Source organism: Scomber scombrus, chromosome 21 (genome assembly GCF_963691925.1).
Source record: "Scomber scombrus chromosome 21, fScoSco1.1, whole genome shotgun sequence".
In the NCBI taxonomy this organism is placed as follows: Eukaryota; Metazoa; Chordata; class Actinopteri; order Scombriformes; family Scombridae; genus Scomber; species Scomber scombrus.
This window is the reverse complement of record NC_084990.1, coordinates 9,936,121-9,961,193: the sequence shown is the minus strand read 5'-3', so window position 1 is coordinate 9,961,193 and position 25,073 is coordinate 9,936,121. Positions and strand designations below refer to the sequence as shown.

The window sequence follows — 25,073 nt, the reverse complement described above, 5'->3', positions numbered from 1 at the left end:
TCTTTTACTGGTATTTGCAGGATTACTTTGAGTTACCAGAAAAATAGAAACCCTTACGTACACTAATGAAATCAAATACAACTGTCCTGTAAAAATACTACCTTTGTGAAACCTATCAGTCACTTGTCACCTCATTTATATAAAGTGTGCTTATATAGAAACCTTACAATCATGTGCACATATAAGATTGCATTACAGTGTACAAGGGGTTTCTATTTTCTGACCACTCAGAGTGTGTGTGTGTGTGTGTGTGTGTGTGTGTGTGTGTGTGTGTGTGTGTGTGTGTGTTTGTTTGTTTGTTTGTGTGTGTGTTAAGCAGTCAGATTTATGTCCTATTTTCTATTGTATTGCTGAGCAGTTTTTATGGCAGTATGTTGATGTAGTGCAAATGTGCAAGCAACCCTTCCCATCCAGTTAGACCTTTATAAAACACTATAGGCAGTAAAAAAAAGATATTGACTTTTTAGCAGTAGTTGTGCCCAGTTATTGTGATCCTGTAGATATTTTCATTTTCCTTAATGGGTCAATGGCTTCTCCTCCACTGTTGAGTTATCCTAGTGGATTCACTATCTTCATGGAGATGTAGTTCTGGAAAAAGGGAAAAGAGAACAATCAAAACACTCACAACTTTACATCTGACGTCCTCCAAATAATAGTGAACATTTGTGTTTATTTGGAACTACTGCACTTTGGGTTTTTACGGACTGGACTTAAAACATTTCTGAATACATAAAATGTATAACTTAGATTGTGAAAAGGATAATATTCCCTTACCGGTAAAGAGTACAGAAAGATAGCGAGGAATAGAACCAGTATGAAGAGAATGATGAGTCCGATGAAGAGGCACCTGAACCTTCGCCACACAATGAACTTCATGGTCTTACAGGGGTTGGTAAACCAAAAGAAGGATGTTTCTGGGCGCCTGTTGGTTACAAAGGATAAAGTATTTTTTAATAGCAGACATGTTGAATGTAAAACTACATTTTTAAATTTCTACCTTCCACTAAAGGGATGAGTTTAATATGAAGATATGAAAAAAGAGGTCCCATCTACAAAAATGCACAGTAAGACATGTTTTCCTGACTGACTGTCAATTTGTGTTTGTCATTGTGGGATCTTACTTTGGAGGGTCCAGTTTTGGGTTCATGTTGGGTTCGTCCCTGCCTTTTCCTGCAGGTCTCTCATCTACATCTGTTTCACTGACGATCTCCAATGTCATCTCCACTTTGCCCTGTAAACACAATTAGCATAATATAAAAATAAAGCATTAACAATGAAATCCTTTTTTAATTTTACAATATTTGAATGTTGTGTGATGTTATGTTCACTCATCATATATTAACTCATTTTGACCAATAAGAACAAGTAACTTTTTAAGCTGGAGCCTAAAGCAGGGGGTGTGTAATTCTTTTTGTGGGTTTAAACTGATTCCAACCATGTTATCGTTTATTTATTTGCTCAGGTGTACAAGTTTGAACAAGCCAGTATTAATTAACAAAAGAATCCATCTACCTATAGATGAACTTTCAACTTACACCCAGGGACACCTTCCCATCCTTTTCAATGGAGCATGGCCACCAGCCTCTGACTGACTGTTGAGCAAACAGAGACTTGGCATTTTCCATCTTCTGTGGAACCTCCATTTCCAAAACATCCATCATATTCAGAGAACACTTCTCTGGGGTCTTTGCAGGAGGAACCAGGTTACGCAAATCCAACTCCAGTGTGCCTGGGATCAAAGCACAGTGTTACACTACAACTGTCAGATTTTGTGTTTTAAAGATCAAATTAAACTAGTGGAAAAAAGTTTTCTTATAGAGTCTTACCAAGGTAATCATCCAGTGAGAATTTGTCGTTATCCCATATCTGAACAATCAGCTTGGGGGGGATCCTGAACTCTGTTTTGTCAAGACTCCAGAAATGCTCCTGTTAAATAAAGAACATGTGAAACCATGTTATAGATTATACATTTCAGCAAAACTAGTCGTATTTATTTATTTATATCTGTACAACATTAAAATGCTCCTTTAACTATTAACCACTTCAGCTAAGCCTCACCTTCTTGGACACCAGGCAGAGCTGTTCTGCTGGCAGGAAGTCGAAGTCAAAGACAAACCTCCAATTAAAGTTGCCATCCCCGTCCAGAGACCTGTAGTGGACATCAGTCTTCTGCTTGTCCTCCTCCATGCCTGGCATCCAGCTGGCATAAAAAAAACAACACCAGTCATCATTCACTGTCCTGGTGCAGCTAGTGTCTACTATACATTTTTCCGGCAGTAATCAATAATAAAAATAAAATATAAAATCCATATAACAGCTAAAACGAATTTTAGAAATAGTTAAGACTACAGTGTCAGCTTCACGTCAAACTTCCACCAACACATTGAACAAACAGTACATATAAAATTCAGACGCCAACGTTAATTTGAATGAACAATCGAGCATACCCTTTGACATAGATGTCACTCATTTCTTCTCCGGTGATGCTGGTCTCATCTAGAATCACATCTGTGGTATTCCAGATGACAGCACGCAGGAAAAACCTGAACATTCAGACACAGTGGATGTCAGCTCAGTGGCATTTGATATGACCGGTGATGAAGCATGGAGGATTTGCACAGCACTTACTTCTTAGCCTTGCGTGGTGTGATGTCAAAGGGAGGTCCAGGCAAGCCGATGCTTTTGGGGAAAACATCCACCCACATCTGAAGCTTTCCCTGTGTTGACATAACGTACAAGTTACACAGGGTAGAAGGAGCCATGCATTGATTGTATAGCTACAGTACGTTTGTCTGTGACATCTAACCTGAGAGAGATTTGGCTGGAAGCTGCTGTAAAGGGTCCTGGTCTCCACATGTTCAGGTACAAGGCCCTGGTTTCTGAGCACATACAGACAGAGGCGTTCCCGGGCCGGACCCAAGTGCTGATGAATTTCCTTGTTGTCCTCTGGATGGAAAAACATGTTACACCTTAATAAGACACAGTCCGGTAATGTCAAGCACAAAATATTACACTTTAAAAGTGCAATATCCATCATTTACACTATTATACTAATTGGTATTACCAAACTGAGCCAGCGTGTATTGTTTGCCATTGAAGGTGAGTGATGTGCCGTTGTCTTCGGTCCTGGGCTTGGACAGGCCTTTTAGACGAGCCAGGTTCTCCAGGATATGGGATGGCTTCATCTGGTCACGCCACTGGTTAATACCAGAACTGAGATCCAAAGAAAATGAGAGTAAAGATCCTGACTGCATGTTTTTCTTAAGCATTGATGATCTTTGGCATTCAAGGGAATTTTCCCTTCAGCCTTAAGATTAGCCAACAATTTACTTACATGCAGTAGGTTTGGGGCAGACCACAGTAGGCGTTATACCGGGACAGGAAGCGGTTCTCCAGGTCAATCACTGTCTCACCAACCTTCTCATCGCGGGTCAGGAGATCATAGTCATACACAGAGATTTTCAGGTCCTTGTCCTGGGGCAGGAAACACGTCATCTCAAACATCCTAAACAAAACAAAGGAAAAGTGAGAAGGTGCAGTAGATTTTCCATCTACCCTGTAAAGATGATATAGTATATAATCCACATTGTTTAAATTCATCCATTCAATCACAGCAAATACCTTCCAAACAAAGGGTTGGTAGTGTTAGGCAAGTAATGGTCTCTGTCTTCAACCGTGTTCTTTCCTACTGATATTTTTATGTATGGATCACACTGAGCAGGAGAGAGAAAAACAAGTTCAAACAGACAGTGTTGACTGGTCCATATGTTGTGAAATTATTATTGGTAATATAGACTCATCCTCACACTGCCATTATTGTCTTTGGGTTGCAGGTCTAAAGCCCGGACCACGTAAATCCTGACCAAACACTGTTGAGGCCCGCTTTCTGGCAGCTCTCTGAATTGACGAGGAGGAGGAGCAATACTTGGGTCGTCTGACAGAGGGTAGACCTTGAATGAACCCTACAGGTACAAGAACACATCCAAACACAGCCAGAGTTTAATTTTTCTATATTGTTCTTATTTGAGTGTCTGGAACAGTATATCTTAAGAACTGGGCTTGATCCTGAGCAGAGGAGACTCATTTTAAAGCTTTACTTTCTACTTGTTGATCCTCCAGTAGTAAAGTATGTTATAATAAAAACATAGAAGGCACTAATAAAATTGGCCTCAATCTACCTTGAGCTCTCCGACCACCGAGGGGTCATCATCCCCATTTTCATTCTTGCCTCGCTGCAGTTTGAAAGTGTTGCAGAAATCAGTTAGCCCTTTGAAGTCTAGGACATCCTCCAGTTCACAATCGTAAACCTGCAAACACACATTCACATATAACTTATCAACTTTTCAATTTGTGACATTTAGTAATGAAAGTATTTGACTATATATCACAAATTGTGATTACTACCATTTACAACAACACACAAGTGAACTCCTACTGTTGAGTGTGTGCTGCAGGAGGAAGTCAACTTACCTTAAGGGTGTCATATCCTTTCTTGAGGTATGGGCCACATTTCTCCTGGTCTCCAGTTGACGCGTAGAATTTACTCCACCAATCAACTGTCTCTTTTTCCTGATGATTAAATTGCATGATTTTAATTTTTGCAAACATAATTCGTTGCATTTGATAAAAGAAATAAATCTGGTGTCTGATTCTCTCACCTTCTCCACATGCTTTTGGGGGAAAAATAGGCAAAAAGTTACAGATAAAACAGCAGTTACAAGTGCAAACATGCACACACACACACACACAGTACACTAGGCTACAAATATTGACAAGACAGTGAAAATATTAAAGTAAGAACAAGCTAGTAAATTAAAGAGAAGAGATCCCAGCTGCAACGTCACAGGTGATCACAAATCTGTGAGACAAGGGCGTAACAATCAGTGCTGCAAAATGTGCAATTGTACCAAGAAGTCCACTAGGGGGCCCACTTACAACAACTGTCTCCATTCACTTGCAATATGGTATTGGTGGTTAAGTAGTATTCTTGGCTTCCTGAGTGAAGCCTAGCCTTGACATATGACCAATGTAATGTTTTCCATCTCATTTTCAGTAACAATAGAGCAGAATAAATCTACTCTCAATCACAACATAGCATTGTTAGTAGTTTGATATCTCAACTTTGAGACTTCTGTTTAATTTCAAACCAACAATGTGTTTTCTGTCTTTCTTAAAACAGAATATTTAAAATGTATTTCCAGCTACATCATGGATGGTGATGGTTCAATAGCTAAATTAGATTCTATGCAAGTTAGGTTTGATTTGTTCCAGGTCCTATTTACATGTTACGCCCCTGCTGTGAAAAGTTGCATGAATTATTGTGCTCATTAAATCAGAGGTGATTCAATTAAATTCAGTAGCAGTTATTGTGACCATACACACGTAGATTAATGGCATTGTGACATTATCATGAGGAGTTCATCGAGCTTGCCGTGGATTAAGTGATCTCAGCCTTCCAGTGTCATTGGTGCCCAGCCTTGTGAATTAGAAAAGCTATAACAATTAACCATACATACAAAGTGGGAGGTGGGTGAAGCCATTTTGTTGACAGCAGCTGACATGCTGTACATAAACTGTAAGCCAGAGTAATAAAGCTTGTCAAATTTGACTCCAAAGTCAAATTCAGCACTCCTTCTTGACATAAACGCAATGTGTTTTTAGAAAGATATAACCAAGTACACTCACTTGTTATAATCTAAATGAGGAATTAGTCAGTCTAAAGAAGTTTACCTGAGCTTCTAGCAGTGGTCTGCTTTCTTCCATGTTAATAGAGACATCTCTGACCGGAGTCGCCATCATGAGAGCCACTGTGGTAGGACAACATGAGAGTTAGGCCTTTGTGTTAATTCTGTTTGGATACTTATCCTGTATCCCTTGCTTACTTTTAGAAGACATGGCTCCCTCTGCAGTGATGATGTAGGGGTCGCATCTGAACTGCTCCACAGACGTGATGGTGCACTGACCCACCACGGGCTTCCTGCCAAATGGACGGTGGTCAATCACCTTCAGGACAATGGGTGGTGTGTACATCTCATCTTTTGGGAGGAGCTGGAAATAGGATGCAGAGAAGATGTCCAAAAATCAAAATCCAATCCTTACCATAAACTGAACCTAATTCTATCTATTAACCCTCAAGAACTCCTTTGAAGTTGTGAGGACTGGTCAAAATGTCCTAACAGCTTAGACATCTTCTCACAATGCTGGTTTTCGACTGAAATTGGTTCTGTCCAAGATAGAAAGATATGTACGCATTTGCACACACACACACGTACCACTTTGATGAAGAGGACAGAGCTGGGGAAGTTGGGGCTCTTTTTAATGTTCTTGATGACAGCTGATTCCACTCTCTGCCCTCCACACTCCACTACCAGGCTGGGTGAGGACACCGCGGCCAGCTGATATGGCTTCATGTTCCTCAGACCCCAGGCCAGAATCTGGACACAGCAATACAAACCGATGAGGCATTGGAAATATCATGTATGTCAGCTTGGAGAAAAACAGCATTTGAGGTTGTTTTACTACCTCTATCGCAGTGAGCTGCACAACAGGCCGGATGCCCTGGGGAACCATGTAGAGGTTCTCTGCTCTCTTTGGAGGAACCAGGGGAAGATCTGACTCACCTGACTGCAGAGACAGAGACAGGAGAGAACGGATTACACCTGCTTTATATCATGAGATATTTTAATATACACAAAACCTTTCTACTGCAAACAAACTGAAAAGGTCCATGTCAGCCTGACAATGATGGAGGTTTTTAAAGTAGGTAATACTTTGCTTTAAGTGGTCACCATCAGTAAAAAAAAAAAAGAAAAAGAAAAACGTACATTACTTTCAGGACATACCTTGTCTTTAAGGATGAGTTCAGCAGTCACCAGTGCCTCTCCTGTCTGACGCCCCTTCTGGAAGATGGGGTGCCACAGCAGTTTCGGTGTTTGATCTATTCCTGGATTCAACTTCACCAGTGGGGTACAAACACTGCGGCCCAGCAGCTCATCCTTTCCCTGTGCAGAGAATAACATGCTGAGAATTACATATCAAGTCTTTTAACTTTCTACATTATGCACATACCAAGAAGAACAAGATCCAAATCCAGACCATTTAGATGGGGCAAATATTCCTTGGAATAACAATGCCAAGTTGAAGGAAATGAATAAACCAAATAAGCTTCAGAAAAACAAGTTTGGGTGCAAATGGAAATTGAAAGACAGAGAACAAGAGGACATAACTTTGTCTCAAGTGTTTTTCAGTGAATTTCCTACAGCAATTATCTGCTAAAAACCTAGCACTCATACAGCGTAAATTAGCTTTACAAACACTTTCTCCATGTTCATTTGCTCACCACTTGGTCGTAGTCGTAGAACTCCAGTACAACATCAGGGGGGCGTTGAGCAATAGTCTGAGGGTCTCCATAAATCTCCACATCATTGAAAATCAGAGTTTGATCCCAGGTTGGATTCAGTGTTGCTCGCAGCTTCTCTGTTGTCTTACTAACATGCAGGAAGGACACGTGCGTATACGGATCTATGAGGGAAAAATATGTGGTTTAATGGTTAATTTTTTGCATTTAGAGAAAGCAAATGTTGTAACTGCAATGACACCTTGTTTCAAACTTGAAAACCATTGGCAGTCTTAATGTTGATCTTTCAAGCTAAGCATCTGAAGAAGTGCTTGAGCACAAGGTAGCATCCTACCAGAAAAGCTATCTTTGTCCAAAGATGCCATGTTTCTCGCCTGATAGACGTAGACACGCAGATGGTACATATACGACCCTACAGAGAGGAAAAAACATTAAAATATAACAATATCATGGTGCATGTTGTGTACAGTTATCTTGTTATCTAGTCATCTAGATGTCACATTTATTCATTCATACAGTACGTGTGAGTATTTGCATTCACATCACTCACTGTCAAAGGAGCAGGACACAGTGGGCGTGTTGGCACCAAACAACTTTGTGGCGTCGCCCTTGGAGCCTTTCTCTTTCTCTTCAGTATCAACACCCTGCATAGAGAACCAACAGACATCTTTACATGCTCATGCCTCCCACACTGCAAAATGAAAACACACTGTAGCACTGAAGATTCATGTAATACACAAGTAAATATTTGAAAATATTTGATGTTTGGTGACTTAGTCAACTCAGATCCGGTTCATGATTTATGACATGACATGACATGACATCTTTCCTCACCTACTTATACATGGAAGGATAACAATAATCTCTTTTTCCATACTCACCAGTGCCCCTTCCAGCTGGAAGATGGCAGATGCTCCAAGGCGGTCCTCTGGTGCCATCTTCCTCCTCCAGCGCCTTCGACGAAACGTATCTGAAGAACGCTCCTTCCTGTGGAAATTCCAGCCAATCAGTGAGGAGAATTCCCAGCCCTCGGGGTCTCCTTGGTCTCGCCTCTGTGTGCAAAGAGAAACATTTAGCTCAAACTTTTTCTAACTTGAAGCTAAAAGTTGTGTACAATTAGCTAGAGAAAATTATAAATGGTATCAAGAGACACGTGGATATCAGTCTTTGTAACATGAACAAAATAGAGTTTTTGCAAATATCAGCATCACATTAAAAGAACATTTAGGTGAAATCAAACTAGGAATGACACTACAGTCCAGTATAGCACACCGACCTCTACACCTGCTCCTGCAGGGAGTGCAGCTCTCTTGCGAGGTCGAACCAGCCTTCTCCTGCGGTGGACATGGTACATCTTCTCTGCAGAGACCCATGACCGAGGCTTGTCATCTGGAGGAATGGTCACCCCGTACTCCCAGCCTGTAGAATACAAAAACAGACACTTTGTTTCACTTTAGTTCAGATACAAGAACATTTGGTTTGAATTCCACCCTGTGAGTTTAAAAATTACAATCAAATGTATTGTAACTATTATCACATTTCATCAGAACACTGGAAAATCAGGAGGAAAATAAACAAGAACCATAAAGAGATGCTGCCTTTTTGAGTAACTAAATACTGCCAGCTTGAAAAACAAATAGCTCCTCCCTAGATGTCAGCTGGTTACATCAATGTCCGCACCTTGATCATCCACGGCTCTGTTGACATCAACAGTCCATTTGTCCTCCCACTGCCAACCTGGAGGACAATCAAACTCTCCAGGGTTGTAGCTCTTTTCCCCATTCTGTACAATATGAAACCTCAGTTAACTGCACACATTCATTCACTCATTTATTTATGTTCTCATTTAACATGTTTTTACCAACTCATACAGTAGGATATGTTATGGGTTGCAATTCCATCAGAAGCGTGTTTTAATTGCAGCCACCCTACAAATTATTTGCATATCATCGTGCTGTTCTCACCACATCGGTGAATGGTTCGGAGGCAGATTTCCACTCTCCACCAGGGAAACGAGTCTCATTTTGGAACACCTCATCCATGAATTCAGTGTGTCCTGCATCTGCCTCTGTCAACAGACTACAACATAAAGTCAAACATATGTTATATTTGTGTGTGTGAAACATGAAAACATTTATTTCACAAAGCCCACTTAAAGCCACAATGTGCAGAATTTGAAATTCTACACTTTGGCATTCCCCAGTGGTCGATAAAAAACACCCTGGCAAACTAATATAACTTCTCCAGGATAAAGTTGATGAACCAAAGAGAAGGGACGATTTTCATGTTTACAAGTTGGGAGTAACCCAACTACTGGCTGGACTCCTGCTAAAACTTTATTCAAATAAAACTGTTGAGGGGCGTTTTTATGGTCTGTGTTCCTCTAGACAATGTCACTGTTCATACACTATAATGGTTCAGCTATGTTATAAAACTTAAAAGGAAAAAACAACAAAAAGATGTAATTTATTCAACTTTGTTCGTTATTTTGTCACTTGTCTGCAGTCACTTGCTGCCAGAAATGTACTGACAATGTTGGCATGGTAAACCCAGCCATTACAGATGTAAATGCAGAGCCAGGATTGAAGAGCAGAGAGTTGGTTGTTCTTAAGTTGACAAAGGTAGATTTGAAAAGTAAGTGTACATAACTTCCAGCTTCCCAGCACATCCTGGCACTTTGTCATTAAATTGTGGTCTATGGCATGAGAGGAATGTAAACACACACAGGGCAGAATTAGTCCACTTCCTGTACTTAAGTGCACACAGTCCAAAGAATGTAAGAATTATGTTCAACCACTATAACCAGAACTACTAAAGTTATAACTGGTCTAAATCCTAATATAACAAATCACAAGGTCTTCTCCTTGGTCAAATGTTTTACATTTTGCAAGGAGACGAATGCCAAAGGGTTAGGTCGTCTCTAATTATACTAATTATACTCACGCTTTCTCTGGGTCAATGAACCAGTCGCCCTCCCACTCCCATCCTCTGGGGGGCATGAAGTACTGTTGTTTCAGCTTCAGTTTGCCTGTTACATCTGAGTGTTTGTGGCGTCCCACCAGTCCTGTGGTTCCCCACTTCCCAAATACCTGGGCCTGGTTCTCATACTGTAACGCAAACAGCGACATGTTTAATTTTAGGTGCTGACTTGACTTACTGGCTTTCAACAACAAAGAGATTTATAATTAGAGAATTTTCTTTTAACTTTAATACATTCTTCAACAATTTCCAGCAATACTTAAATACAAAAAGTGATTTCATGCTTTGTTTTGACCATTATATTTTGGAGTAACATACCAGCTCAGCGAACACACTGAAGGTTCCCTCAGAAAAGGAGTTGAACTTTTTCTCATGTGTAGACAGACCCAGCCACATGTTCACTCTAATCTGAACTGGCACCTTCAAGCCCTTGGTCTTGTCCATGGGGTACTGAGAGAGACAAAATATCACCAGAGCATTTTGAGTCCAGATGAATGGAGTCTTGTGCAGTAACTTTCAGCAAAATACCCAACTGCAATTTAGGTGGAAGACACTATAAGATGTTTCGACATATTTAAAAACAATAATCGATTTTTCTGAAAAAATCTATTTACTGAACTATGAGCCTGTACCTGTAAAAAGACAGTCTTGGTCTTGCCACAGTCTCGTCCACAAGCCTGTTCACTGTATGTGGAGAAGAGGATTTGGTGAGCAGGGATGCGACTGTAGGCCACCCTCTTCTCTCCCCGCAGCATCCAGATGATCACATCAGGCATGCTGTTCTGAGGCTGGAGGATGGGAATAAAAAGTGAAAAAAAAAATTTATCCATAATGTAACATTATCGTTTGACAGTGCATGAAGCAATTGTAATAACATCCATTAATTGCGATTCAACGTCCTGCCAGGGTCAGTCAGTGAAAATATACTTTTCTACATTCAGCTACAAATAATTGTTACTGAAAAGCACGTTCAAGTGAGAGCGTTTGCTTGCTGTGTTTGTACCTCCTCAGCCAGCAGTGTAAGTTTGTTCAACCAGGTTTCAATATCAGTGAGTGTGTCTCTGATCTCTCTGGCCTCGTCCCTCATGCGTCTGGCTCCTTCCTTCATGGTGGTCAAGGTGCTGTCTCGCATCTTCTTTAACTGGATGTCCAGAGATGTCAGGTTGGGTCGGCCCTCCAGCTCAGGTGTTGGGTAACTGAGAGACAGATGAGACATAATGACACTCTTTAAAATCTAAATTATACACAAACTTGGATTATACCAAAGAATTACCCAGTAAACTCTTACATCCTTATGGGTTTACTACATATGGCCATTTTTGGTTTATTTGTTATTCGGTGCAACTTTTTCCTGACTACCACGGGTTCATTTAACTTTATTACATTTAAAATGCACTGATCCAAGTGAGCGGTTTTCTTTATGCAACACCATATCCTCTGCTTACCTTTCTAAGTCTTCAATCAGCTGATTGAGCAACTTCAGCCACACCTCTGTAAGTTGGTTGTCAGACACTTTGGCTGAGAGAGCAGTTTTAAATGCCTCCAGGTTGGATTGCTGCAACAACAAAAAAAAGGGGGTGTGAGGATTATTCTCATGTTCCTACTTTACACCTTTATTACTGACTCTCACTGGCACATGTACGCACACATTCCAAACATCTGCGCAATGGACTACGTTTTTTATAGCCGCAAACACCACAGGCAATAAAACAAACTCTTATTCAAATGAAAGCAATCAATCTATGTTTATGAGGATTACAGAGAATTATGCTGTATTACCAGGTGGTGAGTAATGTAGAGGATGATGTTGACTGTGTCCAGACGGTGGCTGATGTCCTCCCAGAATGACATAACTGCGACAACCGGCTTGGTGCCAGCCCAGGGAAGGTAGTAGTAGTGGTTACCTTGAAAAATAACACACTATTTGAACAAATCCTCTTGACAAGAAAGCGCCTCGGAAGTGTACAGACCAAGCATCACATCAGGTTGTAGCTTCGCTCACCATCAAACATAGCACAGCTATACTGAGTCGTGGAGGCCAGTGGTTTGCAGGTGGTGTCCAGTTTGTTACCGTAGTTACCAATGCTGACTTCAAACTGTATTGGTTCTCCAGGTTCTTGTATCATGGTGGCGCTGTGGAAGACTGCACACAGACAGTACTTCCTCCTCCTCTGGTACTTCTAATGGAGGGAAGGAAACAGAGGAGAGAGGTTTTAACTGAATAACATCATGTTGAGGCTCATGGACAAGTTTTATGCTGATCATATTCAGTGATCCAGCACCTGCTAACTCATTGGCATCCATTAACAAACTTCCCTAAAGGGCTTCTTGTCTCAACCTGTCTCCATAAATCCACAATAAGAGTGAATTGAACCACACTTGTCAGATACCACTCAGTGGATAAACAGTCAAAAGTACCTGTACCACCAGGATGTCATCACTGTGGATGCTGTCTACTGTTTTGTCCATTTTCCCCTCTAGCTTAGTGGACATCTCGACAAGGATCCTGCCCCTGTAGGCCACACCTTCTCCCTGTGCAAAGACCACACGTTGATGATGATGAAGCCATTCAGTAGATGTAAGACACAGCCAGAGGTAACCAGGAAGTTGAACATTGTAGGCTACTTATTAGATACTAACGAGTCTAATCATGTCTACACCACTACCTTTCCATAATTGAGATCTTCGTAGGGATCTGGCAGGCCGCTGAACTCTCTGGGGCTGCCATACAGGTTGATATAGCTGGGCCCAAAGACGGGCAGAAAACCCACTTCAGACTCTCCTGTGTTTGCTGTGGGGAAATAGAAACGGCTTAACCTCTTTTCAATCAATGTGTGTTCATCTGAGCAAAGCTTTCAGGTTAGTATGCAAGTGTTGCTCTATTTGAGGCGGTGGTTATGTATAGACCAAGCTGAAAATGGGGAATGCTGGTTAAGAGAGTGACAGACACAAAACAAAAACATTGACAGTGACATTTAAATCCTAATACTAGTGTCACAGCAGAACACAACACAGCTTTACTTGCTATATGCACAGCGTTTAGACTTATTCAGCAATCTACAGCGCAAAACATGCTTGACACGTCACATCTCATGCAACACAGAGCAAAAAAAGCACAAGTGAACCTTCATACGACGGTATTTCCCCATTTCCCGCATGTTCCTCTATACCAGGGGAAAAAAAGACAATTCAAGTACCATTTAGAAGTCAGTAAAAACAGACACATAAGAACAACAATAGTTTTTAACTGTATATTGTTTTTGTTTTTTTACTTTATAGCAACAATTATTGTATATCTAGCTGAGATGCAAAGGCTGTCAACTCCAGCACTGGAGTTTTCACATAAGACAGACTTATTGGGCATTTTATATATTTTCCAATGTTTTTTGTTTTTTTTAAACCCAAAAAACAATAAGCATACCTTCTATCTCTCCACCAGAGGAGGCTATCCGGGCCAGGTTCAGATATGTGGTACCAATAGCATCATTTCCAGTCAAACGATCCCTGCAATCATGTGATTAACATGCAAATCATATAGTGTAGGTGAATTGGTGTGCTCTGCTTTTACACTACCTAGTGGTGGAAAGATGTGTAGCGGAAAAACATTTCTAAATGTTTCAGTTTTAACAATGCATCTTTTGGGTCTGGGACCCGGGGTCTTTTCAACACCTACTGAGGTGACACAGTTTTTCTGACCTTTCCTCTTACACTCATTTCCCACCAGCCTTCCTGGACTTGACTTATCTGACTGACTCATTCACCCAGAGGCACGCAGTTATGAATATTAGCTGAGACACGGTGCCAACAGGATCCCAGAGTGTGTTATTGAGGGGAAGGGAGGGGCCAGCACAGTTTCAGTCACAGACTGCCACATTATTCTCATATGGTTGATGATGTGGCATGGATACATGCACACAAATACAGCTGATCATCTGCAGGACAGCTGTGCTTCACTCTCAAAACCACAAGTAAATCTGAGGATTAACACTACTTCTTTACATTCCTTCCTTCTTGACCACAAAATGACACTGGATACTTCAGCTATTGAATATGAATTGCAATTGTTCGACTTACCAATCAAAGACTGTCAGTTTGACACGCTCACACATAGAGGGAAACTACGGCAGAAAATACAAGGAACAGGTTAATCAGAGTCAGACTGAAAGTAATTTGTGTGCTAGGTCAGAATACAGCAACAGTATCAAGCTGTAGGATCCGTTACCTTCACTTGGAGGTTCAATAATTGGTTCCACTCAGGGTTTGCATTCTTCTCGATGATCTGAGTGCACAGCTGGAGAGACAGCAACATATGTCAGCCTGTATAATAATTAGCAATCCAAATGCTGCTAATGCAAATGCTGTGAAGATTAACAGAAACCTTTTTGCCTGCGAAACGAGCTTCTAAGAAGGGATCCACCAGGTTCTTCTTGTTTCCATCTCCTCCAAAGATTTCCTTCATTGTTGTGACAAATGCATCATCCACTACAATGAGAAAACAATGGAGGAATCAATCAGTCATATTTTATTTAGGAGTATGGTTATATATTTTTCTTGCCTGTATCAGTTTTGCCAATAATCCAAATGATGCACACACTGTGTAAATTAAACAACATTTTACTGTGTTATAAATACCAAACCATGATTATACTACAGTGTGTCTTACTCTGGGGAATGTCTTCAGCTCTGAACACCTTTAGCGACAGGGTAGCCCATCGCAGTGTGACACCAGCTGGCATCAGCAGGTTACTCTCTATGTCATCTTGGTCATCATTAGACTCCCTTTTCTCCTCCTTTGTGAGATAGAACGAACAGAAAGGAGAGCATGAGAGAGAGAGAGAGAGCAAGGGGCCTACCCAACATATTTACATGAAGATTTACATGAAGAAAGAGAAGCAGCCAGAGCCAGAAAAAATCTGTCAGTAAGTTTGTCCGTCATACCGGAGGCTCGTCCCCAGCCCCCACCACAAAGAGGCTGACTTTGAGGTAGCCTTTAGCTCCAGAGCTGGAGTCATCTGGGTCATTTAAGAGAAGCCACTTCCTCATGACACAGTGGGCTGCAGAAACACACAGAAACGACCAAATAAAGGACAGACTTCAAAAAACAAAACAGCACCATCCGGTGAAATGTACACGCAAATAAAAAGCACTTCATACCTTGTGCCTATATGTGCAATGCACAGTGTTCATGCATTTTATTCCCTTTAAATGCCATAAAGTAAAATTAAAAATAACTGCAATAATGCAACAAATAAAATGGTCAGCTTAAAATAACATTATAATAACTCTGTGTATGGTCCCACAAAATAAACAATAGCATCCTCTGAACAAATGTAAATGAAACACAAATCTGTGGTTTGTGATAAGCTTACCTGGCTCATCATAGACATAACCAACGTCCAGCTGTATGAGAGAACATAGAGAGATCAGTCAGACTGTTGACAAACACATTTACCTCATACTATCACACATTTACGACAATGTGGAGTAGACATTACACACGGTACCTTGAATTCTCCCATGAGACTGTCAGCCCTCAGTGAATAGGAGTTATACACCTGCAGGGAGGAAGGAAGCAAATTCACTTTTTTGTACGTTTACACATATTGACAGAAGACAGGACCTCATAATTGACTTTTACTGCATTTACCCGAAAGCTGAGGTTCTGTTCAAACATATCTGATGGTAGCATGTGGACATTGTAGAAGAACATCTGCAAAAATACCAAAAAAGTTATACAAAGCTTAAATGAAAATAGGAGACAATTACAGCTCAACCTGAACTTGTGTAATGGAAAAAGAAGAAAGACTTATTAGATTTCAACTCAGTGTGGTCTGCAGACACAGGGGAACACAAAAATAAGAGTACCTCATCAAAGAAAGGGTTGTTTCCCCTCTTGATCCGGGTCCTGTGGGTCTGTCCACACACATTCACCTTCACCACTGGTTTGATGTTGTTGCCGGGCAACTGACGGGCCTCGATGATCCGGACACGGATCTGACAGCACAGGATCAGTTAGCGTGAATGAATGTATGTAAATCTGTAGGTGAACATCTGATTCAGACCAACAGTGTCAATATTTTATTTGAATATTTGGGAGCCTTAGACATACCAAACACTTGGTAATGATGTAGCTACACCAACAGAAACTATAATTATTATTGCTTTATTAAGAATGGAGATTACACTTGATTATGATGATTTCATTCATGATTTCATTTCAAATGTCAAACATTTATTGTATGATTACAAATGTTTTTAGTGGGCTACCAGTGTGTGAAATTCATTTTTTGCCAATTGATGTAAGCAGGAGCAGAGGAAACCTATTCCTGTTACAATACTTACATTTACAAAGCTCAACTTCAGATCTGTACTAATATTAATGTTAGACTTTGTATTCTTTTTCTTGTGAAAGCCACTATGTGTATTATTTGAACATTTCTAATTATCCAGTGGTATTAAAAAATGACCCAGTGGCAGACAGCTGCATCATTTTTTCACAAGGACTGACTCATCTTTCAACAAGCAAAAACGTATGCCATTAGAATCCTTTAAAAGATACTTAAATCACATAAGTCCAACACAGTGGCTTTAAGTGCTTGATTTACATCTAAACAGGAACTATGTAGCACTGAAGGAGAAACACACACTGACCTGGAAGTCCTGAGGTTTATTGACTAGCCTGTGGCGATTCTGTGCCCTGGCCAGCCGCTGGCGTAGGTTAGCAGGTTTACCGGGCTTACCAGGGGATGAGGCGACCCCTGCAGAGCCACTCTGGGCCCCATCAAGTGCGGTATCATCACCCCCATCACCATCACCACCTATTCAGAAAAAGATGATGAAACACCTTACTTATTACAGCAAGTGTTTGTAAGAATCTGTCTCGTTCCACAGAATTTGACATGCTCAGTTGAGGGTGCTGTGCAGCTGACTATGCCAGCCGGCTATAATAACTGTGCAATTAAGAATTATACAAACATACCAGCATCCACTGTGGCATCTCCTGCTTGAGGGTCATTAGGGTTTGGTACAGCATTGGCTGGAGGATCGTAGGCAATTACAAGGTTGATTGTAGCCTGGAAGGAAATTATTAGTCATTCTATGAATTCCTTTTAACATCTTTGAAATGTAGCCATATTTAACCTGAGCAACATGAAGGTAGTGTTGCTGTAAATCTTAATACTGACAGAAAAAAAAAACTTACTCCAATACTCTGTCCACTTTCATTGACCAAAGGCACATTTTTAGATGGTAGTGATTTAACTTGACCTGAGGCAAGGTCTCTCAAAGAGATTTTGGTTGACCCAAGGAATCTGTCAGGAAAAAACACAGCAGGAAACTATTCAATTCAACAGATCTATAATTTTATACATCATATAACATGTGACAGGGATACAGAGTGGGGGGAATTTCCTCTGACAATTATGCACTGATTTCCTGACTTATGTCAAGCAAAACTCAGGCTGCCATTCTAGTTAGCCAACATATCAGTTACAATCCACCCAGAAATGAATTGCGTTATGTATGTTCAGTGAAGTCATTCACAAAATGGGAATAATGAAGGTTACCACCAAGAGCTAACAAACCCTGCCTGCTCAGACAAATAAACGCAACCCATGAGCCAGCACACAGTCAACACCACACGGAAGCTACTAAGCAGTGAATCAGTGTTTACATCACTTGTGATGTCCTACACCGCAAACTGAATTGAACTAATTCTTCCATGTAATTCATTGCATATCAGCTATGAACCAGGATGATATTGGAGGCTTTCAAACTGGTCCCATCTCTACTTTGTCATTGGTCAAATAAAAGGATAGTAAACACACAGTAACCCAGTGAACTGTCTACTGCCACCTTGAAAAAAAACAACCAATTTGTTATATGTGCTCTTGAAGCAGTTTTTCTATTAAGTCATTTGCCCCTGCAAACAAGTCGAACATGTTCTGTATGGAATGTTAATTACAACATTGCCTCAGAAATTACGTGATCATTTAACATGTTAATAATTAAGCCAAGACAACTGTCTAATCAATCAAATGGTTGTCAAGATAAGGTTAAAGGATGCAAATTAATTTAAGCCAGAGTTGGTGAGAGGGCTGCATGGCTTTAGGTTTGGCATGTAACAATGTCCCTCTTAGAGAACTCATCGACGAAATGAAGGGAAACCAAATGTGGAAAACTGTCCGATTATGTTTGAATGATTTTTGGAGCTATGATAAAATACAATCATCAAGGAAGAATGTGTGTGAGTTGAACTCAGTGAATAACAACAACGCATCAGATTATGTTTACTTCAGTGAAAAAACCACTCGGAAGCAGTTTGTTATTGCTTGTGGTGAGCACCTTGGTGTGTTGCCAATAACCACACAGCTTAATGTGCCGCTTGTTTATGCTACAACATAACACTATTAGCTGTGAGAAGCTAATAGTGTTACCTACACCTACAGAGGTTGAGATAAGGTCAACCATTACTTGGCTGGATGAAATAATGCACAATGCATCATGCACAAAGTAATAACAACTTGGTAATGGAATGCAGTACATCATGTAAAATGTCTAATATCTTTATTTGGGCAAATGGAGTAATATTATCTTGGCAGCATTCCTAAGAGAAGGAATTTCCACAAGATAGGGTGTAACATTTATTCACTATAAACTCTCTATCCAAGGGCAAAAAAAGTACAGCTTTGCATTAGATCCGCAACTTCATATCCTTTGATAACTTTTATTGATCTGGATGGGGTATATTATTGGGCTAAGATGTAGGAAATGTTGACTGCTGTGCTGTGAGAGACAGTCAGAAATGTGTAAGTATTAAAGCATAAAAAACACTAAAAACTAATCTTTCAATATATTAAAACTAAATGCAGTTATACCGTTCTCCAAAAAACAGAGCAAAGTAACAAAAAAAAATCGCATTTTGTACTCTATCACTTAGGCAATATTGTTTTAAATGGCTGTATATCAGGTTAACACCACTTAGGTCACCACACAAATGGTCTGACAGAAATGGGAGGGACAGTGTGTTATTATTTTAGCAGGACTTTGGGCTCTTCATCAGGGAGGAGGCTGACAGGGGATTCTCCAGGGATTCAGTGACTCCATAAACCCGGTATGTAGCCTCAAATCCAACAGTGCCCAACAATCAAAATGTGTATTATTCTAATGGAATCTCAACAATAATGTGAACAGGATTTGGACTTGATGAAAGACTGGCTTCAGAAAGGATGCAACCTTTATCCAACACTTCCATGAAATGTCATGGGAGTGTGTGTAGAGTTTTTCCTCATAAAATTCTACCAACTGCTTCAAACTTTTTCAAGGATATTTGCATCTCTCAGTTTTCTGTTTGACCACATTCTGATATGTGCATTCAAATATAAAACAGAATAAGTCACACTGTGTGATTATATGGTATCAAACCATGACTAGCAGTGGTAGCTAGCAAGGATATCTATACAAAGTTATTGGGCAATTACAACATCCCTGAATTGTCCATCTCGTGAACAGAATAGGGAAAGACATCCATTTACTGACAACCTTCCCATTGTTTTCCATGTAAACAAAAAGCTGAATGACCAAAACAGATTTTGCTGTGCCTGGTGAGTCACAGAGAAACATCCCCCATGCCATTATAATTACCCACAAACAGGGTGATATCATGCGTATGGAGCTATTATTATTGAATGCAGATACAGTTTCTTTGCCTTTTGTCAGGATTTTTGAGTATTCAATAACAGATGGTGGTGCTCCCTGTTACCAGACTTGTTCTGGTCTTTAACATTATGTGGTATAACAACATTCTCACATATCTCCATCAGTGATCACTTATCCTTGAAGGGGAACAAATGACAAGCAGCTCTGAGTGTGCATGGCTGCGTTTCAGCTCAAACATTAACTCCTCGTTCTCCTGTCATTTTCCTTTCACACAATTGTTAGAATTGTTGAGTGTTTACTGCAGCACTGAAGTGATACAGCTAATCTTGGATGATTTAAGTGTGAAATTTGGGGTTGTAGAGTTCCATGATTATTTCGGTTGAATCCGTGTTTTCAGCACTGCAAAGTTATGGAGTCCAGAAATATCTTTTCACAGACAAGATAGTTGAAAGTAGGTGAAATATTTGGACAGACCCACTGATGTCTGACTCTGCTATTTTTATACTGCAAGACTGGAAATGAAACAATACACTCAGGGTAGAGAGCCAATTTGATTTGATGTGAAGCTAGAGCACGTTTTTAATGTCCCCTCAGTTCAAATTCCCAAATCTGTTTGTGCAAAACAAGATATTATTTAATATAGTGGCCATTCCATTGTTGTTTTAGCATCATCGCAATATGATTTCTAAAAGTCTGCCGTTCTGTTTTAGATCTGTACTGTGCATCTATCAAGTTAATGTTTAAATTTGTAGGATAAAAAAGTTCTGTAACATGCAAAGCAGGTGCAGACCAGGCAAAGCCAGTTTCAAACAGGTTTAACAAAAGGTTCATTTTCAACCATGAGCTAGTTTTAATAAATTGCCCATCAAGATACTTCTGACTGTATTCATTTTAGCCATACTTGTGCTTTGGCTCCATGAATGGAAATGTCAGTCTGTTGGTCCACCACATTGGTACAGACTGAAACATCTCAGCAACTTTTGCAGTGGTTGCGAAGAAATTTGCTACAGATTCAACATCTCCAGATGATTAATTGTGTTAATTGTAATTTATCATCTGATCTTTTGTCAAGCACCATCATCAGGCTAAAGTTTTAATTTGTTCAGTACTTTGGTTTACGACTACATACCTGCTTAACTAATGTCATTCTCATTAGCATCACTTGTACTTTGCCACTGTAAATGTTAGCATGCTGATGTTACCATTTAACTGAAAGCACACAAGACTATAGCTTCTCTGTGTGACTGTACCAGTAAAATCTCACAAATCTGCAAGTGTTGCTGTAAACACTCTAGTTTCAGCCTGTCATACATACAGCTTTACCTTTTCAAATCTAAAAACACTGACATTAGAGCAGAAGACTTAAATATCAACCTAAATCATTTATCATTCCACCACCATCTGTTGTTACACAGTATAAAGAAATGAAGCATTTTGTCAGTGTTTAAACTCATAAAACTCACTGCAGGCAGAAATTTGATTCCCACATGTTATGATTAAGACTGTGCTGCTATGAAGGCAGCAATCATCTGATTCCTGTGTAAAATCGAATCAGTCGATGAGACACAGATTGCCCCCCCCCCTTTTTTTTTTTGGTTGCCATGACATCATGGATTACCCATAACAAAATCTGGGAAACTATTTAAACATGAGAAGAAGTTCCCTCGCTGCTCCCACTGTGTAGGGATCTTGAGGGAGTGTGTCAGACAGGCCAGCCCAGTGGAAAACTTTACTCAGTTTAACATGGACTCATGTGCTGGAGACACACATTTAAAAAGCTCCTCCCTCAGTTATGACTGTTCGATGCACAGGGGAAACTTTTACTAGGTTAAACATATGAACAGAAAAAAATCACAGTATGTAGTTTGCTTGACATATTTCATAAGATAGAACCACTTCATAAGCTTCATTTTTACATGAGACTCTGATCACGGTAATTAGTGATGTTGAGGAGACATTCTTTGTGGTTGGTCTAAATTAGTCCCATATGTGCTTCTAGTAACAATCTTGAGCTGTTTTGGACCAACATAGAAACCTTACAACACTTGTTTTCCCCACACAGTATTAAAGCTATTCATACACACGATGTGCACTGCAATCACTCCATCAGCTGCAAAGAAATTTGACTATATTCAAGAATTTCCCCTTTCCTCATTGATACATTGCCACACAAGTCCCAGAGGGAGAGAGAGGGAGAGAGAACACAAACAACGATTCATCTATCCATTGTTGCCCAAGCAGGATCAGTCATCCCACACATCCTAGCAAGTCTCAGCATGGCAAGCAGGGTGTGAGGGGGTAGAGAGAGTCAGCAGCATAACTCAAACACTGGGTTACTATGAAGACATCTGACTTTGCTTCCTTGTATGCTACTGTGTCAGTGTTGATAAGGTCTGTTCTAATCAGCTGGTGGTGGCAATGTCATGTGCAAATGCTTATTTTGCAGCTAAGCCTGATTGTCATGGACGTCACCTTTTAATGTAAAACAAAGACACACACACGCAACTCAGTTCCTATTAGCAAACCTTCTGTCTGACTAAACAGACTTACTTTCAAGAAGGTCTACGTTCAGACAAGAAGAGGTTTGCACTGTGATTCACTGAAGTGAGGTGAGGCAAACAGCTTGTCTGTTGTCACTATGATCCTGTGGTTGCACAGAGCATGAAGCCAAAGCTAACAGGGAGCTAAATTCCTGGAGCTTTACTGTACTTACTTATCTTTCCCAATCGTCTCATAGTCTTTCACAATCACATCTAGGTAGGAGCTGGAGTCCAGTGTGTTGCCCTTCAGATCAAACTCAAGCACCTACAAGACAAGAAGTTGGACACACAGTCCATCAGATATGATGATGCAACTACTGTTTTGTCCAGAAGAAGCAACATTTTATCTGAGAGCAGAGCATTTAATTCAGTGTCACCTGGGTTATAACGATTTGCCAACTCAGCCTGTATGACACAATACTGCAAGACAGACACAATAACTCTTTCTTTACATCAATAATCTATTGACATGGTGAAAGCATACTGTGACAGTCATGTGGTGGTTATCACATTACCACATGATGTCTAGTACTGTATTAAAAGTGGACATATCTAGTACAAAATCAATTACTCCTGCATTCCTAAGCAGCTGCTGTAAACTATCTTTGATGAAAAAATCAAAGTAAAACAGTCAAGCAGAATTACATTAATCACATGTTGTTCTAGATGTACTACATTTTATCCATGTTCCACATTTTTTTCATCTTAATGGAATGTAATGCATGCAAGTACATACATGAGTGTTTTGCTGGCTGTTGCTATATTGTGGTGATTAAAATATGTACTTAACTGCAAGGGTCTGCAGATTTTAGCTTTTTGCATGTGTGTGTGTTTGTGTGTAATAGAGATTTACCTCATTCCATACAGGATTCAGCTCACTGTCAATCGATTTTGTTTTCTTCTTTTCATCTGAAAGTGAAAAAGTTTGTTGTGAATACTGATTGACACCAATCTGTAAATAAATCACCAATTTATTCTCAGAATGAAGAAACTAATGACTTGTTAAGACTAGGACTCACATAGATCAGCCAATAAGTAAATGTGTATTGAAAAACATTTTCCTCCTTGTTTTTGCTGACATACATGGAATTCAGAGGACAATCATTTACTTTCCCTAACAAACTGGAGTTTCCTGTGTTTTGTTTAAACTGGCATATTTCTCCCAGGTGGACAGTGGTGTCAGCAGGCTGCACTTTCGACTTTTAATGGGAAGATGGAAAAAAGAAAGGAAGGGAAGCTGCCCCACCTGTATAACATGAAGACAAGGGTAGAAACACAGCAGCTGCCAACAACTTGGGCTGATTGCCAGGATCAGCCAACTTTCTTCAGGAGGAAACGCCACTCTGACAGGACCCTGTGTCTGATATTTATATATCGGATTTCAGTAGCTATAGGCCAATTTCACTACAATTTCCAAATTTCCCCCCCATTTTTTCTGTCTGAGCTCATTCATGCGCACATATCCTACAGAATCCAACAAGATCCTTACCCAGCTGTTTTGGCATCTGGGAATGTCATGACATAATAGTAAAATCTCCTGTTTTAAAAAAGAATGCTGCATTTAGACCAAGACCTTCTGAATACTCAGCAAACTGTCAGAAAATTAAGGGAAACACATCTTCTTATGAATGCACATGTTGAGAAGAGCAATATTTTCTTTTAGCACAAACTACCATAATAAATGTCCCTGCAAAAACTATCAGGTCCAACTGGTGACGTCATTCCAAATAAAAGTACCAATTAAGTGACTATAAAATAATTTAGCGCCGTAGATACACTTTACATCATGATATGAATTAATATTAGCCTGTAAGTTTTCTCCCTGAGCTGCAAGACTTCATTTAAAAAAAAGTTACCGACCTTTAAAAAACACTGTTGTAATCGGATCAGGACTTCCAACCTTCTTTTTAGGCAGACCTTGAGCCGATTCTACCACAACCCGCAACATGGTGACAATCAAAACAAAAAGCAAACCAGTGAAGTTAATTAGTTTGAACTGGACTGTGGCACTCTCGCACCCTCTCCCTTACCACCCCATCACTGAAGCAGTCAAGGCAGAGCGGAGAAAGGATATTTCCCAAAGTCTCTTTTATTGGGAATGAGGGGAGTTGAGGGCGGATCACGGGTGTGTAATTATACTGAATGGAAACCTGCGAGCTGCTGCTGCCATCCTGCGAGGGGTTGACTGGATTAACATGAACTGCAGCAACATCAGCGAAGAAAATAGTTTGTCCTAAATGACCAAATGATATAACTTAACGAGTATATTGACTCCACGGGAGTAGTTTATATACACTTGAAATACAAGAATGGCGATAATGGCAACCGTGATTTTTCATTATATTGACCAAACATAAATTAAAATTAAAAAAACAAATCATTGTCACAGCGCCAAATCATCAATCATCAAGTCATCTCAAGGCACTTTACACATAGAGCAGGTTCTAAACCGTACTCTTCAGGTTTTAATTTTAAAGAGACCCAACATTCCCACATGAGCAAGCACTTGGCGACAGTGGCAAGAAAAAAGTCCCTTTTAA

The 25,073-nt window shown here is 40.1% G+C and overlaps 1 protein-coding gene across 1 annotated transcript; it reads right to left on the bottom strand.

The window, feature by feature from the left end:
* Window positions 1–65: 65 nt before the first annotated feature.
* LOC134003816 (myoferlin-like) lies at window positions 66–24,573 on the bottom strand. The gene is made up of 54 exons (XM_062443169.1): window positions 24,394–24,573; window positions 23,387–23,442; window positions 22,707–22,798; window positions 17,538–17,646; window positions 17,316–17,409; window positions 16,988–17,154; window positions 16,202–16,330; window positions 15,984–16,046; window positions 15,841–15,891; window positions 15,706–15,736; window positions 15,275–15,390; window positions 15,000–15,126; window positions 14,715–14,818; window positions 14,559–14,627; window positions 14,411–14,454; window positions 13,758–13,840; window positions 13,462–13,500; window positions 13,003–13,127; window positions 12,755–12,868; window positions 12,339–12,516; window positions 12,116–12,240; window positions 11,782–11,891; window positions 11,340–11,532; window positions 10,969–11,124; window positions 10,655–10,786; window positions 10,301–10,464; window positions 9,322–9,436; window positions 9,038–9,140; window positions 8,642–8,776; window positions 8,435–8,449; window positions 8,239–8,393; window positions 7,908–8,001; window positions 7,692–7,769; window positions 7,340–7,521; window positions 6,843–7,001; window positions 6,523–6,624; window positions 6,273–6,434; window positions 5,883–6,048; window positions 5,731–5,807; window positions 4,471–4,569; window positions 4,179–4,307; window positions 3,807–3,962; window positions 3,622–3,713; window positions 3,335–3,505; window positions 3,065–3,213; window positions 2,807–2,946; window positions 2,629–2,717; window positions 2,448–2,543; window positions 2,059–2,200; window positions 1,827–1,926; window positions 1,536–1,729; window positions 1,122–1,231; window positions 775–922; window positions 66–588 (listed from the first exon to the last, which is right to left on the bottom strand). The coding sequence occupies exons 1-54, from the start codon at window positions 24,479–24,481 to the stop codon at window positions 550–552; spliced, it is 6,156 nt and encodes a 2,051-aa protein (XP_062299153.1). The 5' UTR covers window positions 24,482–24,573; the 3' UTR covers window positions 66–549.
* Between the last annotated feature and the right edge of the window lie 500 nt (window positions 24,574–25,073).

Coding starts and splice junctions, on each gene's coding strand:
- LOC134003816 (XM_062443169.1), bottom strand. CDS start 24,481: ATGTTGCGGGTTGTGGTAGAATCGGCTCAAGGTCTGCCTAAAAAGAAG. Junction 13,841..14,410: donor AAACTGACAGTCTTTGATTG/GTAAGTCGAACA, acceptor ACATGATTGCAG/GGATCGTTTGACTGGAAATG. Junction 11,533..11,781: donor CTGATTGAAGACTTAGAAAG/GTAAGCAGAGGA, acceptor TCTGTCTCTCAG/TTACCCAACACCTGAGCTGG.